This window comes from Aquarana catesbeiana, linkage group LG12, assembly GCF_042186555.1.
Source record: "Aquarana catesbeiana isolate 2022-GZ linkage group LG12, ASM4218655v1, whole genome shotgun sequence".
Lineage (NCBI taxonomy): Eukaryota > Metazoa > Chordata > Amphibia > Anura > Ranidae > Aquarana > Aquarana catesbeiana.
This window is the reverse complement of record NC_133335.1, coordinates 118751276-118768375: the sequence shown is the minus strand read 5'-3', so window position 1 is coordinate 118768375 and position 17100 is coordinate 118751276. Positions and strand designations below refer to the sequence as shown.

The following is a 17100-nucleotide window of genomic DNA, read 5'->3' as shown; positions in this document are numbered from 1 at the left end:
TGAGGAAAAATTATTTAAAAGGAATTTATTATGGAAAGTTCCAACCAATATTAGTCTCAATGAGGTGATTCAGGTTCTATATGTCAGTGATTAAAATTATTTAAAAACAGTTATTATATCTATGCATTGTTAACAATAGTCACCAAACCACCACATCCACCCACCACCCCACCAGCAACCACAAGTGGCGGAATCACAAATGGAAACCCAGACCTCTAAAAAAATCTAGAAATATATTAGATGATCACAGGAGGAACAATAGAAGGCAAGATACTGGAGATATATATATATATATATATATATATATACACACGCACACACACATAGTTATTTAAATGCCTTGATATATATATATATATTTCAATTTCCTCATTAAGGCCTTTGGGCACCAAAGTATCTAAGGTATAGATCCAAAATGTTTCCAGTTTACATAAAAGTTGAAAACGCTCAGCAGGTGAATATTTTTCAGGTATGGATTCAATAATCCACACCTGAAGTTCAGCTGTGTTTTTACTGTGGTGTTCGTCAAAATGTCCTGGGACACTGTATTGGGGGAGACCTTCTTGAACCAGCCGTTCACAGCATCATGCTAAAAGAAAAATTTCTATATAAAGGATATCCTTCCAAATTGATAGATGAAGCCTGTTCTTTTTGTCTGTCAGATCTTTCTTCTTCATCCAAAAAGGTCCAGGAACCCACTACCCTTTTCATTACTTAATATCATGCAGTACATCATAAGATGGAAAACCTATTCAAGAAACACTGGTCTATCCTAACTCAGGATCCTCATTTAAAAGCATCCATCCCAGCCTTACCAAAGTTTGTGTATAGAAGGGCACCTAGTAAAAGGAAACCTCAAGCCAAAGTCACCACTATTAAACAACTTACTCTCATTCCATTAGTGGGTATGCATAGTTGCAAGAAACCGCTATGTCTCACTTGCTCACATGTTCCTCATGGTAAAAAAAAGCCTTTACAACCAATGGCAATACTTACACCATTAAGTTGTTCTATAATTGTTCGACAACATATGTCGTATACTGTTTATCCCGCCTATGTGGTTTGCTCTATATGGGCAGAACCATCAGAACACTGCGGGCTAGGTTCGCTGAGCACCGACGGTTCGTTCAAGAAGGTCTCCCAAAATACAGTGTCCCATGACATTTTGCCCAACACCACACTAAAAATACAGTTGAACTTCAGGTGTGAATTATTGATTCCATACCTGAAATATATTCACCTGCTGAGCGTTTTTGACTTTTATGTAAACGGGAAACATTTTGGATCTATACCTTTTGGCGTTCAAAGGACTTAATGAGGAAATTGAAATAAATACAGTTATTTAAATGCCTATATATATATATATATATATATATATACACACACACAGTATCTCACGAAAGTGAGTACACCCCTCACATTGCTGTAAATATTTTATTATATCTTTTCATGTGACAACACTGAAGGAATGACACTTTGATACAATGTAAAGTAGTGAGTTACAGCTTGTATAACAGTGTAAATTTGCTGTCCCCTCAAAATAACTCAACACACAGCCATTAATGTCTAAACCGCTGGCAACAAAAGTGAGTATACCCCTAAGTGAAAATTTCCAAATTGGGCCTAAAGTGTCAATATTTTGTGTGGCCATCATTATTTTCCAGCACTGCCTTAACCCTCTTGGGCATGGAGTTAACCAGAGCTTCACAGGTTACCACTGGAGTCCTTTTCCGCTCCTCCATGATGACATTACAGAGCTGGTGGATGTTGGAGACCTTGCCCTCCCCTACCTTCTGTTTGAGGATGCCCCACAGATGCTCAATAGGGTTTAGGTCTGGAGACATGCTTGGCCAGTCCATCACCTTTAACCTCAGCTTCTTTAACAAGACAGTGGTCGCCTTGGAGGTGTGTTTGGGGTCGTTATGTTGGAATACTGTCCTGCGGCCCAGTCTCCAAATGGAGGGGATCATGCTCTGCTTCAGTATGTCACAGTACATGTTGGCATTTATGGTTCCCTCAATGAACTGTAGCTCCCCAGTGCCGGTAGCACTCATTCAGCCCCAGACCATGACACTCCCACCACCATGCTTGACTGTAGGCGAGACACACTTGTCTTTGTACTCCTCACCTGGTTGCCGCCACACACGGTTGACACCATCTGAACCTAATAAGTTTATTTTGGTCTCCTCAGACCACAGGACACGGTTCCAGTAAGCCATGTCCTTAGTCTGCTTGTCTTCAGCAAACTGTTTGTGGGCTTTCTTCTGGGATGACAGCCATGCAGACTAATTTGATGCAGTGTGCGACGTATGGTCTCAGCACTGACAGGCTGACCCCCCCCACCCTTTCAACCTCTGCAGCAATGCTGGCAGCACTCATACACTCTGCACTCTTGATATGGTGCTGGATATGACGCTGAGCACGTGCCCTCAATGTCTTTGGTCGACCATGGGGTGGCATGTTCTGAGTGGAACCTGTCCTGTTTAAACCCCTGTATGGTCTTGGCCACCATGCTGCAGCTCCGTTTCAGGGTCTTGCCAATCTTCTTATAGCCTAGGCAATCTTTATGTAGAGCAACAATTCTTTTTTTCAGATCCTTAGAAAGTTCTTTGCCATGAGGTGCCATGTTGAACTTCCAGTGACCAGTATGAGAGAGTGAGAGCGATAACACCAAATTTAACACAGCTGCTCCCCATTCACACCTGAGACCTTAAAACACTAACGAGTCACATGACACCGGGGAGGGAAAATGGCTAATTGGGCCCAATTTGGACATTTTCACTTAAGGGTGTACTCACTTTTGTTGCCAGCGGTTTAGACATTATTGGCTGTGTGTTGAGTTATTTTGTGGGGACAGCAAATTTGCACTGTTATACAAGCTGTACAATCACTACTTTACATTATAGCAAAGTGTCATTTTTTCAGTGGTGTCATATGAAAAGATATAATAAAATATTTACAAAAATGTGAGGGGTGTACTCACTTTTGTGAGATACTGTGTATATATATGTATATATGTGTGTACGTACATATGCATGGGCATGTGTGTGTGTGTGTATATATATATATATATATATATATATATCCAGTATCTTGCCTTCTATTGTTCCTTCTGTGATCATCTAATATATTTCTAGATGTTTTAGAGGTCTGGGTTTCCATTTGTGATTCTGCCACCTGTTGCTCATGGGGTGGATGTGGTGATTTGGTGATTTATAGTTAACAATACATAGAATAACTGTTTGTTTTTTATAATTTTAACCACTGACATATGGAACCTGAATCACCTCATTGAGACTGATATTGGTTGGAACTTTGTTTTTCCATAATAAATTAATTTTAAATCATTTTTCCCTCCTTTTAAATCATTTTCCCCTCATTTTAAAATAAATGATGCTCTCTATAACCGATTCCCGACCAGCTTGCGTACATTTACTGCGGCACAATGGCACCGCTGCACGAAACCCCTTTTATATATATATATATATATATATATATATATATATTTCCTGGACCTCCCCATGTCAGCCTACTATGGGTCAGCTCCTCCCCCTCTGACCCCTCCAGGACCACCTCTTTTCTAGTCCATAAAGGGCGGCTGGCTGCCCACACCAGTGTTCTTTTTTCGTCCTCCCTCCGGACGCCTTTTAAAGTTTTTATTTTTTTTTTTTTCTCCATCCATCCTGTCGGGTTCAGCCTCTCCCGATTCAGAAGACCCCCCCCCCCCCATATAGGCTGTAAATCTCCTGAGAAGGTGGGTTCCCATGGTGCTGGGATTGTATGGTACAGTATAAATGACTGTGTATTACTGGCAAAGGTCACTGGCAGTATAAATGACTGTAAATACCTTCGTTAGGCAGGTGCTGGCACTCTCTCCTTCCATGTTTTTGTGTGTTCATGGTTTGGCTCGCTGGGTCTTGTAGTTCACCTCCTCCACATGTACTCCTTTCAGGAAGCTCAGAGTTGTGCAGGTGAGGTCAGAGGTAGCTTCCTCTTTTGGTTGTCTAGCAAACACCAGAATGCTCACTGCTGATTGCTGATTCTGTCCTCTAGGCTAATCTCAGCCTCCAGCTGGTCAATCTGCTTCTCTGCTCTGCTCAGCTTCCTTCCAGGTACTTTCTGCTGTATTTACTTGTCTGTCAGAGTATTTTTATTATCCTGTACCTTCTAGGACTGGGGAATTATGCCTAGCTGCCTTAAGCACCTAAGATTTGGATGGAGAAGTTTATTTTAATTGTAGTTATTTTTTTATTTATTTTTTTTTTAAAGAGAGCACATCCTCTGTGTTTTACAGCGAGAAGGGCCCACTGCGAGATAAACTCCCGCAAAGAGGTTCCAAATCAGCATTCCAGCCTCAAAAGGGTAAAGAAGGGATTAGACATGACAAATCGCAAAGTCACATGCAGCTGGATAGATGCCTGTTGTCACAGCATTCCATATCTCCCTCGCTCTTACCTCAATTTAGTCGCTTGGACCCAAGCCAAGAGAGGCCAAGACATCAGACGGCTCAGGACAATGATGTGAAAGCACGCCAGGTTAAATTCTACATTAAGCACGCAGTCTAGGAAGGGTTAAAGAGTGTTTCAAGGAATCCTTCTCATCCTGCTGTATCTTCACCATCTGCAGATTCAGATCATGTGTTTTCAGTGCGTTTTAACTCTGAAGTCGATAGTGATTCGGATCCATCTGAGGCTGAGATGGTCTCAGAATCGCATACTTTTGATTTTTGCACTGGTTCACCCCTTGGTGGAGGCTGTTAAGGAAAGAATTTTCGTTTCCAAATAAACAGCAAAGATACTACCCATAATTAAAGAGATCGTTACCCTCCTTCCCATTTCATTTCTGAAATTAAAAAAAGTAATTGACGATGAGTGGGGGGGCCTGAGAAGAAGCTCAATGTGCATAATGGTGTATCGAAGCTGTACCCCTTGGGACAGTACGCCTAAGGTGGATGCTTCATTATGTTGGAGTATTTGGTCTCTTTTAGGAATCCTATGGATCGCAAAGTAAACGCAGACCTAAAAGGTGGTATAGTTTGGACAGCAGCCTGCAGACTGGCGGTAGCACTCACTCCTGTGGCAGCAGCACTTGGGCTGGGTTCGCACCTGTGCGTTTTTTGGTGCTTTTTGCGGATTTGTGGATTTGCACTACTGTCCGTTTATCGTGGTCTCCTGTGGGACACGTTCTGTGGTGCGGTTCTGCGGAGTGCACTGGTGGTGCATGGGTGTGAATCCAGCCTTAGAGTGTGGGTAGCGGAGCTGGTGGATGGATGTTTGGATGAAAGTCTGGGAAGTGGCAGTTCTTCTCCTTGCAGACTGCTGTAGAGTTGTGGCTGTCGACCAGGTCAAGATGACAGCAAAAATAATGGCTCTTTAAGACACAGCAGCCCTTTCGGTTTAACAAGAGATCCAAAGAAGGATTCAGAGAGGCCAGGGACAGTTTTTCAGACAGTGGAGAGGAGCTGGTTCAACCTTTCAGAAATCTTCCAAGCCCAGGGCCAGCAAAACTCCTGGGGCTGCTGTATCCCCAGAGTCGCGCTATTTACATTGCGACTTTGCTGTGCGATTTGTGATGCGATATCATTCGACCTGTGAAAACCATGTTAGAACAAATCGCACAGATGTGGGAACAAAGTAGTGCAAAAAACCTTTTTTTGGAGTCGCTGCGACCTAAGTCACACCAATTAGAATGGGGACCATTGAAATACATGGGTTTTGACTTGTCATGCGACTTCGCTTGTCAGGTCGCACAACAAATCGGAGTAGTGGGGACAAATCCTAAGGCTTCAAATAAGTCCTTCTGAAGCTGTCTCCGCTTAACCCTCTCAAGTAGGAGCAAGACTAGCCCAATTCAGGGGGGGTTTGGGTGGAAAAATGACATGATACCTGGATTGTAGCCGTCATTCGATCACGTTATCGTCTCGAGTTCAGAACAAGGCCCCCTCAGACCTTGTTCATAGAAACTGGACTTCCTACGGATTTGGAAAGGAGGCAATGTTTGCAAGGATATATAGGGGAGCTGTTGGCAGCAAGGGTCATCCTTCCGGTTCCAAGGCACGAATTGGGTCAAACAGTATGTTCCCCCACTGTTTTTGACCTAGAGGCTTCAGGGGGTTTCGGACCAGTTTTTGACCTCAAAGTCCTGAATTCCTACATGAAGGTTCCACCATTCAAAATGGAGTCATTGGAAACGATCGTTTCGCTTGTGGAGTCAGGAGACTGGATGGTTTCCATTGATCTGGCGGATGCATATCTTCATATCTCTATAGACGCATCTCACCATCGCTTTCTCAGGCCTTCCGTGGAAGGCTTTCATTTTCATTTTTTAATCTCTCCCATTCGGTTTCTGCACGACTCCGAGAATGTTTTTTAAAGCTACTGTCTGCTGTCGTTGCGACTCTGGGTCAAGGGAGTGCAAATATTTCATTATCTAGATGACATGCTACTTCTGGGTCTGTCAAATGAGCTCCTTCTAGTTCATGTGAATTCACCTGCAAAACACTAACTTGTTTCGGTTGGTTGATCAACTTTCGGAAGAGCCAGATGCATCTGACCCAAATGTTGGAGTATTTGAGAGTACAATTCAACACGGATCAGGGTCATGTTTCTCTTCCTCAGAGGAAGGTCCAGGGGATCCAGTCTCAGACAAAGCAGTGATGGCCAGGCCTTCTATGATGCTGAAGGAATCCATGCAGTATCTGGGGGTTTTATCAGCCACAAATCCAGTAGTCCCGTGGGTCAGGTGGCGCAGAAGGAGGTTCAATGCAACTTTCTTCTTCAGTGGGATCATCTGCCAATTCCGATAATCTGGTCCCTGCTTGGTGGTCAGTAGCTCGCAATCTTTCCAGTGGAGTTCCGTTGAAGGCCTCAGAACCAATAGTGGTGTCCACCAATGCCAGTCTGGCAGGCTGCAGGGCACACTGCCTGGGACAGCAGGTTCAAGGCCAATGGTACCTTTGTGGAAGAGTTCAAATTTCCGGGGATTGGATGCTGTCAGACGCGCTCTTAGTGTTCCAACCTATGTTGCGAGGTCGAGCTGTCAAGATTCTTTTGGACAACAAAACTACGGTGGCTTGCGTGACTCATCAAGGGGGCACAAGAAGTTACCCTCTCCTTCAGGTGGCATGTCAATCTTCCTCTGCACAGAGAAGAATCTCGGCTCTCTTACAGCATCTTAACTCCCAGGCCTGGCAATGTTTTAGCAGATCGCTTGAGTTGAGGCTTTGGGGATCACAACAAATGGGGCCTCAACCCCAAGTACCTACGCAAGATCTTCAGGATCTGGGGGACGCCTTCGATAGATCTTATTGCATTGGAGATTTGTCAACTGCTTTGCTTCTTCACCTGGACCTAGCATCCACAGGCATTGGGTCAGGGTGCTCTGTCCAGGTCTTGGAACTTCCCCTTGGTGTATGTTATATTATATAAAAGAGGATTTCGCGCAAACACATTAAATATGAATTCAATATATAAGGTAAATCAGAATACAAAGTGCAAATCTAAATAAAAAATGTCCAATAAATAGTGAAAAATCGCTTTAGTGAAGGTTTAGTTGGATGATGTATTTTCACATACAATCAATGATTCACTGATTTCCTTCCCTTAAGACAAGTCTCCCATTGCCCCTACCTTGAAAGGCTTAAAATAAAGCCTTGATGTGGATACAGGTCATGGTCTGGGAGTAATTGGTGTGCGTCCCCTGGAGGTGGTTCCTGGTGTGCTGGTGTTGGAAGATGCTTCCAGTCAGGGGCAATCCCGAATCCAGGGTTCCGGTCCAACCAAGGGGGGGGAAGAGAAGGGACAAATAGGCTTCCAATAGTGTAGCTCATTATAAAGTGATTTTATTTTTAAAAGCTTCCAAACATTGGATAAGAGGCGATGCACACTGTGGATACAGTGTGTAGCGGTGACAGGTAAAGATGGCGGCGGAACGCCGTCACCTGGTACAAAGCTTCCGGTTCACGCTGGTGTCTTCCGGGTTAGAGCGGTGTGTGATCACACACCGCTCTAACCCGGAAGACACCAGCGTGAACCGGAAGCTTTGTACCAGGTGACGGCGTTCCGCCGCCATCTTTACCTGTCACCGCTACACACTGTATCCACAGTGTGCATCGCCTCTTATCCAATGTTTGGAAGCTTTTAAAAATAAAATCACTTTATAATGAGCTACACTATTGGAAGCCTATTTGTCCCTTCTCTTCCCCCCCCTTGGTTGGACCGGAACCCTGGATTCGGGATTGCCCCTGACTGGAAGCATCTTCCAACACCAGCACACCAGGAACCACCTCCAGGGGACGCACACCAATTACTCCCAGACCATGACCTGTATCCACATCAAGGCTTTATTTTAAGCCTTTCAAGGTAGGGGCAATGGGAGACTTGTCTTAAGGGAAGGAAATCAGTGAATCATTGATTGTATGTGAAAATACATCATCCAACTAAACCTTCACTAAAGCGATTTTTCACTATTTATTGGACATTTTTTATTTAGATTTGCACTTTGTATTCTGATTTACCTTATATATTGAATTCATATTTAATGTGTTTGCGCGAAATCCTCTTTTATATAGTTTACCATCATGGTGATTCAGTGAGCACTATTTGATTTTGCAGCATCACTTTCATGGTTTTACACACATCCCATTGATTTAACGTATTCATATAGTAGCGCAGAAGTCCCATCACTTAATTTTCCCTTGGTGTATGTGTTTCCGCCGCTTCCATTGGCTCTCAAAATCCTGCTGGAGATTCAGCGAGAATGGGTCACAGTAATAGTAGTCCTACCTTACTGGCTTAGGGAGCTGTGGTTCCCTCTGACTTGGAGGATACGTTGGGCTCACCAATCCCTCTGCCTCCTTGTCAAAATCCCCTTCTGCAGAGTGGGGCCTGACACCCAAACTGCAGGAGGATAAAGTTTATGACATTATTACAGGATCGGCAGAACGAATGTAACCTATCACCAAATCTGGAATACTATGGAAAGGGGTTGGGACCTTGGATCTCCTTCAATAACTAAGATTTTGGAGTTTCTGCAGAGTAGTCTCCAAGGGTTAGCTTATAATTCCCTGAAGGGTCAAATCCCTGCCTTGTCGGCTATGTTGTGTACAAGATATGCTCTACATCCGTTGGTGATCTGATTTTTTTTTTTAGGTGCAGCCATAGAAATCAGACCTCCATTGAAATCGTTTTTTCCAAAAGAGGACTTACACTAGTCTTGGGAACATTGCTGGTTCCTCCGTTTGATCAAGCTTTCTCTTGTTCATTATTTCTTTTAACAGTTTTGTTTTTTAGTAGCCGTGGCCTCGGCCAGAAGAGACTCCGAGTTGTGCGCCTTCTCATCTAAAGAACCATATTGTTTGGTGCTCCCAGACAAGGTAGTCCTTAGGCCGATACCGAGCTTTCTACCTAAGGTGGCCACATAATTTTGTATGAACTGGGAGGTCTTTCTCCCAGCCTTTCCGGCGGATACAGCTGATGAGTGGAGTAGGTTAGATCTGGTCTCTGCGGTTTCAACCTACCTGAAATGGACTAAAAGCTTTGGCAAACAAGATCAGCTGTAGGTTTTCCCAATGGGGCCTAAAAAGGGTATGCCAGCAACATCCAGAGTTGGGTCTTCCTGGTTTGTCAAGATCATGCATATTGCATACAAAACGCTGGGCCTTCCTTCTCCTTCAGATATCAAAGCACATTCGACGAGGGGTATGGCAGCATTCTGGGCATACGCGAAGGTCGCCCCTGGGATAGTTTGCTGAGCAGCAAGCTGGAGCGTGCCCAACACCTTTTTTATTAGGCATTACAAGCTTAATATGGCTTATCCGCCTGAGGAAACATTTGGCTCTACAGTATTACGGCGGCTGTTGCCCAATAAAAATTTTGAGTAGCATTGTATTGAGGGTTTGGCTTATTTTTTATTTTTTTGTCTTCCCTCCCTTCTTAATATTGCTTGGAACATCCCATAGTAGGCTGACATGGGGAGGTCCAGGAATAAGGAAAATTGTTGTCCATACTTACCGTAATTTTCCTTTCCTGGATCCTCCCCATGTCAGCCGGAGGATTCCCACCCAGTTTTTCCGTCGCGAGGCGTGGTTTTTTTGAACACTGTTGTGGGCAGCCAACCGCTCTTTATGGACTAGAAATGAGGTGGTCCTGGAGGGGTCAGAGGGGGCGGAGCTGACCCATAGTAGGCTGACATGGGGAGGATCCAGGAAAGGAAAATTACGGTAAGTATGGACAACAATTTTCCTTAATATATATGGGGTTTCCTTTAAGAGCCGCCAGGGGGCGCGCCCGATGCACGTGGCCGGCGGACGCGACTGTCGCTGGCCGCGTGCATGAGCGCCAGCACAAGGATTTGTGTGTAAACACACAATTCCCTCTGCTGTCAGAGGAGGGGAGACATGTTGTTTGTTCCTAGTAAGTAGGAACAGCGAAATGTCTCCTCTCCTACTCAGTCCTATCCCCATACAGTTAGAACACAGTGAGGGAACACACATTTAACCCCTTCCCTACCAGTGTCATTTACACAGTAATCAGTGCATTTTTATAGCACTGATCGCTATATAAATGTCAATGTCCCAAAAATGTCAGTCGCAATACTGCTAAAAATCGCAGATCACCGCCATTACTAGTAAAATAATAAAATGGCAAAAACCTTTCCCATAGTTTGTAGACGCTATAACTTTTGCGCAAACCAATCAATATATGCTTATTGCAATTTTTTTTACCAAAAATATGTAGAAGAATATATGTTGGCCTAAACTGATGAAGAAATTTGTTAAAAACATTTTTGGGGGTATTTATTATAGCAAAAAGTAAAAAAATATTGTTTTGTTTTTTTTTTCAAAATTGTCGCTCTTTTTTTGTGTATAGCGCAAAAAATAAAAACCGCAGAGGTGATCAAATGGCACCAAAAGAAAGCTTTATTTGTGGGGAAAAAAGGGCGCAAATTTTGTTTGGCTACAGCATGCATGACCGCGAAATTACCAGTTAAAGCAACGCAGTGCCAAATTGTAAAAAGTGCTCTGGTTAGGAAGGGGGTAAAATCTTCCGGAGGTGAAGTGGTTAACGTTACTTATTTTAATCTAACCTAATATGAATATATCATTTTTGGTAAATATCTCTCTCATATAACATACCCCTTATTTAAATATATTCGTACCCACTTTCATTAGCTTCTTTATTGTTGATCAGTACTGATTGTCTTACAAGACACGATTCGAATAGCAATACCCACATTTAGATATATACCTTGTTTTGTCTCATGATATTGGAATGCCATTATTTAACATGTATTTTAATTAAACATGTATTTTAATTGTTTAGATGTTTTATCACAATAAGTTACATTGTCTCTGGTCCGTGTTCTGTGTGAATTTCTATATAGACTGTTTAGATCAATAGCCATTTAGATCTGATGAAGAAGCGGATGCTTTGAAACTTTATTGCCATGTTCTGATGTCACTTCCGATGCGACCCATAGTGTTCTCCATGCTGGTTCCGAGATGACAAGACAGATGTCCGGCCGGCCGGTTGTTCCTCTCCTCTTGTGTTAAAATCTACACACCACCATCCACTGGGGACCCACGGAGTGACCACAGTATTATACTGTTATAAGCCTTTTGATCTTTATATTAATGTGAGTAGCCATTTGGCTGATTTTAATTAAATATACCATTCGTTGCATCTTCTGCTGCACTTAGTTTTTTTTTTGCATACCTTGTTTTTCTCCCATTGTTCTTCCAGAGACTGCTTCGTTCTCAAGGGAGCTGCCACTAATGCTGCATATGTACACTTCCTGGACTTCTATAGACTTTTAGTTGTGTTATCAGTGTTTTGGTACCTCCTCGTGCGCCATTTTGTTTTTGTCTTGTTGCTTTCCCATTCTACTCTCTCCCCCCTTCCAGGGTCATTCATTAATCAGGATGATGGAGATTCCAGAAGCACACTTATCATTGTGTCTGCAGGGACTGTCCAGCCTGCTGGACAATGTTTGTCATACAGAAGATCAAGAAAATTACATTCAGCCCATGGGCATACATTGTGTATTCCTTTCTTTGTAGGGAAAAATATTCTGCTGCAAACAAGTAAATGCTGCTTATTACAGTTATTTATACCCCGACCAGCCATAACATTATTACCACTGACAGTAGGGTTGCAGTGCCGATACTGAGCATTTGCATGAGCATGTGCAAATGCTACGATGCTTAATCCGATACCTCCAGCTCTTCAGCACCGCATGACATTAAAAAGAAATCTGCGAGTACTTGAAAAAAAGTATCGATACTTGTACTCGGCCCTAAAAAAGTGGTATCGTTGCAACCCTGAGCTCCAGGTCAGCATGCCCTCTCCCTCCTCTAATCTCACAGTCCACTGAGAACCTTCTAGAGTCACTCTTTTTTTTTTCTTCCTTTGGCCCCTCCCCTTGGCCATAAAGCCCTATGAGAGCTGTAGTTTCCTTTTGGGAGTGGAGCAGTGTGTCCATCAATCCCGGAACTGTGCCTCTCATTCACCTCCACTCTCCACTGTCTCCTTCCCACCATTCAACACGAGCCAATAAGGTGAGGTGGCGTGAACAGTTCACAGTTGAGCAAAAAGTCTTGCTGAGACGTATTTTTCAACGGGCATTTCTAGAAATTTCAACTAGCACATAGCTATATATACAGAACTGTGCAAAAGTTTTAGCAGGTTTGAAGAAATGCTGTAAAGTAAAAATGCTTTCAAAAATATATATTTTAATTGCTTATTTTTATCAAAATTTAATTTACTAATGCACAGAGTGAACAGAAGAAACATCTGAATCACATCAATATGATATTGGCTTAAAACCAGCATCAATTCTTCTAGGTACAATTGCATGCAGTTTTTGAAGGAACTCAGCAGGTAGGTTGTTCCAAACAACTTGGGGATTTAACCACGGATCCTCTGTGGATGTAGGCTACCTCAGTGCCTTCTGTCTCTTCATCTAATCCCAGACAGACTTGATGATGTTGAGATCAGGGCTCTGTGGGGGCCAAGCCATCACTTCCAGGACTCCTTGTTCTTTACATCGAAGATAGTTCTTAATGACATTGGCTGTATGTTTGGGGTCATTGTCCTGCTGCAGAATAAATTTGGGGAGAAGTATCTGCCTGTATTTCTCAACATTGAGGACACCATTGATCGGGCAACGTTGAGGACCATGGCCGACCCTACAATGGTCGGCCAATGAAATGTCCCCTTTTTGCTGCCAGGTCTGTACCTGGGGGGGTTTACATACAGTGGGGACGGAAAGTATTCAGACCCCCTTACATTTTTCACTCTTTGTTATATTGCAGCCACTTGCTAAAATCATTTAGGTTCATTTTTTTTCCTCATTAATGTACACACAGCACCCCATATTGACAGAAAGACACAGAATTGTTGATATTATTGCAGATTTATTAAAAAAGAAAAACTGAAATATCACATGTTCCTAAGTATTCAGACCCTTTGCTCAGTATTTAGTAGAAGCACCCTTTTGATCTAATACAGCCATGAGTCTTTTTGGGAAAGATGCAACATGTTTTTCACACCTGGATTTGGGGATCCTCTGCCATTCCTCCTTGCAGATCCTTTCCAGTTCTGTCAGGTTAGATGGTAAACGTTGGTGGACAGCCATTTTTAGGCCTCTCCAGAGATGCTCAATTGGGTTTAAGTCAGGGCTCTGGCTGGGCCATTCAAGAACAGTCACGGAGTTGTTGTGAAGCCACTTCTTTGTTATTTTAGCTGTGTGCTTAGGGTCATTGTCTTGTTGGAAGGTAAACCTTCGGCCCAGTGTGAGGTCCTGAGCACTCTGGAGAAGGTTTTTGTCCAGGATATCCCTGTACTTAACCGCATTCATCTTTCCCTCGATTGCAACCAGTCGTCCTGTCACTGCAGCTGAAAAACACCCCCACAGCATGATACTGCCACCACCATGCTTCACTGTTGGGACTGTATTGGACAGGTGATGAGCAGTGCCTGGTTTTCTCCACACATACCGCTTATAGGGCGTACACACGGTCGGACTTTGTTCGGACATTCCGACAACAAAATCCTAGGATTTTTTCCGACGGATGTTGGCTCAAACTTGTCTTGCATACACACGGTCACACAAAGTTGTCGGAAAATCCGATCGTTCTGAACGCGGTGACATAAAACACGTACGTCGGGACTATAAACGGGGCAGTGGCCAATAGCTTTCATCTCTTTATTTATTCTGAGCATGCGTGGCACTTTGTCCGTCGGATTTGTGTACACACGATCGGAATTTCCGACAACGGATTTTGTTGTCGGAAAATTTTATCTCCTGCTCTCCAACTTTGTGTGTCGGAAAATCCGATGGAAAATGTCCGATGGAGCCCACACACGGTCGGAATTTCCGACAACACGCTCCGATCGGACATTTTCCATCGGAAAATGCGACCGTGTGTACGGGGCATTAGAATTAAGGCCAAAATGTTCTATCTTGGTCTCATCAGACCAGAGAATCTTATTTCTCACCATCTTGGAGTCCTTCAGGTGTTTTTTTAGCAAACGTCATGCGGGCTTTCATGTGTCTTGCACTGAGGAGAGGCTTCCGTCGGACCACTGTGCCATAAAGCCCCAACTGGTGGACGGGTGCAGTGATGGTTGACTTTCTACAGCTTTCTCCCATCTCCCGACTGCATCTCTGGAGCTCAGCTACAGTGATCTTTGGGTTCTTCTTTATCTCTCTCACCAAGGCTCTTCTCCCCCGATAGCTCAGTTTGGCTTAACGGCCAGCTCTAGGAAGGGTTCTGGTCGTCCTAAACGTCTTCCATTTAAGGATTATGGAGGCCACTGTGCTCTTAGGAACCTTAAGTGCAGCAGAAATTTTTTGTAACCTTGGCCAGATCTGTGCCTTGCCACAATTCTGTCTCTGAGCTCTTCAGGCAGTTCCTTGGACCGCATGATTCTCATTTGCTCTGACATGCACTGTGAGCTGTAAGGTCTTATATAGACAGGTGTGTGGCTTTCCTAATCAAGTCCAATCAGTATAATCAAACACAGCTGGACTCAAATTAAGGTGTAGAACCATCTCGAGGATGATCAGAAGAAATGGACAGCACCTGAGTTAAATATTGAGTGTCACAGTAAAGGGTCTGAATACTTAGGACCATGTACTATTTCAGTTTTCCTTTTCTTTTTTTTTTTTTTTTTCAGTTTTCAATTACTTTAATTTGTCAGAAACCTGAGTTTCAAAAAAATTCACACTTTAAATACATATTTTATCCAGTATCACATTCTTTTAGGATCATCAATAGAGAAACTGCTTCTCCAAACAGAAACCTTTCATAATACTGAAAGTACATCAATACCAAGCAATAGGCTGCAACAAAACAAAATTGCACAATTGTTCATAGAGTACAGCAGACAAACCATACAGATTTGAGCTTTTTAACTGAACATTAACTTAGGACAGAATATATTATTTTAATAATTATCACACAAACACATGATGCATAAATATCTCCTTATTAAACAAGTTACAAAAATACTGGTACTTTTGTTCTGTTTCCCCATAGGTTTGCATTTGGCAAGGACAGACTCCTATGAAAAAAAACAAACAGAAGATTGAAAGTAGAGTTCAGTTTGCACTGTTTGAATTTGAGGTGGTAGACCAAACAGTACATCAAGCCAAGTTTTCATCACTGCATGACTAGATTCAGGGTCTCATTGCAGACCAGCTGAAATTGGTAAACAAGCAATAGATTTTAACAAGCACACACACACTTAAATAGCTAATTCATGCCAGAAAGTCAACATGCGATGAAGGGAGATCTGTAGCATTACAGAACATAAAACATGGTCTGGCAATGGCAGCACCATGTCTTCTACCATGGTTTCAAGAGTCACTTCCTGTTACTCCATTTGGACTTTAAGTTACCCACAAAGGCATATTTTCTGCAGAAAGACTGCCAAATAATTCATCTTAAGTAGCTGAAAAGGACTGTTATGACCCTTCCACATTTGGAAGGCTTGGCATCTGGAGAAGTACAATGTTTTACGAACACTTGTTCATTTCTGGCACATTACTTCATGGAGAGGAAAAAACCCAAAGAGCTTTTAGCAGAACTGGCGAGACTTCCATCCTTGTTGAGTGGCTTCAGATGGAGGATACCAACGCATCTGTGCATGGAGGACCGCTGCTGCAGCAGCTGCTGCTGGGTATGTAAAAGCAGCATGTGGGATTGCTGGTGCCAGCTCTGTCGTGTATAGTGGATAGGGAGACCAGGCTTCTGGGGAGGCTGGGATAAATGCAGCACCTGTTAGGTCATATGGATCTCGTGCAATGAAATGTGCTCCAAGTGCAGGGTGGAAGTTTGTGGGATTAGGTGTAGCCATTAATTTATTCTTAGCCATTTTTGTGTTGGCCTTTGCAAACTCTAGCCTTAAGGTTTGTGGGTTCTCTGGATCAAATCTGATGCCATTTAAGGAATTCTTTGCAGCTTCAGCCCCAACTCTATTGTCAAAGGTAACAAAGCCTACAGGCTGTTTTGAGGTTAACTTGATCAATGATCCTTCATAACCCTTGAATGGTCGAAATAGCAAATAAAGTTCTCTGGGTTTGATGTCTATAGGTAGGCCACTGACAAAGAGGGTACAAACCTCTTCTTCCAGGTTATTATTGCTGTGCTCGCTGTCCGTCTTCAGGGTGGTCATTGTGTATAAACCAGCGGCGGAGTCCTCAGCAGAGTCCACGGTGGCGGGTGTTTGTCTCCTCTGCCGGTACAGAAAGTGTCTCCTCGTCCCCGGTGCTGCAAGTCTGGTGTGGGATGGAGCGGTGAGGTGCCGTCTGTGCGGGTGAGGTGGAGCGGGGTCTGTGAGTGCTGAGAAGGGGGGGAGAGTGCACCAGTTTTCCTTTTCTAATCTGCAAAAATGTCAACAATTCTGTGTTTTTCTGTCAATATGGGGTGCTGTGTGTACATTAATGAGGAAAAAAATTAACCTAAATGATTTTAGCAAATGGCTGCAATATAACAAAGTGAAAAATTTAAGGGGGTCTGAATACTTTCCGTCTCCACTGTATACTGAAGTCATCGGAAGTGTATTTATAGCTTACAAGCCAACTTCTGCCTATCGG

General features: G+C 43.2%; 2 protein-coding genes across 2 annotated transcripts in view; one reads left to right on the top strand and one right to left on the bottom strand.

Annotated features, from left to right (window-relative positions):
- The window catches only part of COASY (Coenzyme A synthase), a 747507-nt gene extending 735828 nt beyond the window's left edge, over window positions 1-11679 (top strand). The window contains exon 10 of the mRNA XM_073608300.1: window positions 11479-11679. Coding sequence (XP_073464401.1) covers window positions 11479-11664 — 186 coding nt within the window. The 3' untranslated portion in view covers window positions 11665-11679. The remainder of the gene's footprint in view (window positions 1-11478) is intronic.
- Window positions 11680-16001: 4322 nt separating this feature from the next.
- LOC141114546 (RNA-binding protein with multiple splicing 2-like) lies at window positions 16002-16877 on the bottom strand. The gene has a single exon (XM_073608298.1). The coding sequence runs from the start codon at window positions 16677-16679 to the stop codon at window positions 16083-16085; it is 597 nt and encodes a 198-aa protein (XP_073464399.1). The 5' UTR covers window positions 16680-16877; the 3' UTR covers window positions 16002-16082.
- Between the last annotated feature and the right edge of the window lie 223 nt (window positions 16878-17100).

What these genes read in the sequence shown, in the direction of transcription:
- LOC141114546 (XM_073608298.1), bottom strand. Translation starts at nt 16,679, where the DNA reads ATGACCACCCTGAAGACGGACAGCGAGCACAGCAATAATAACCTGGAA.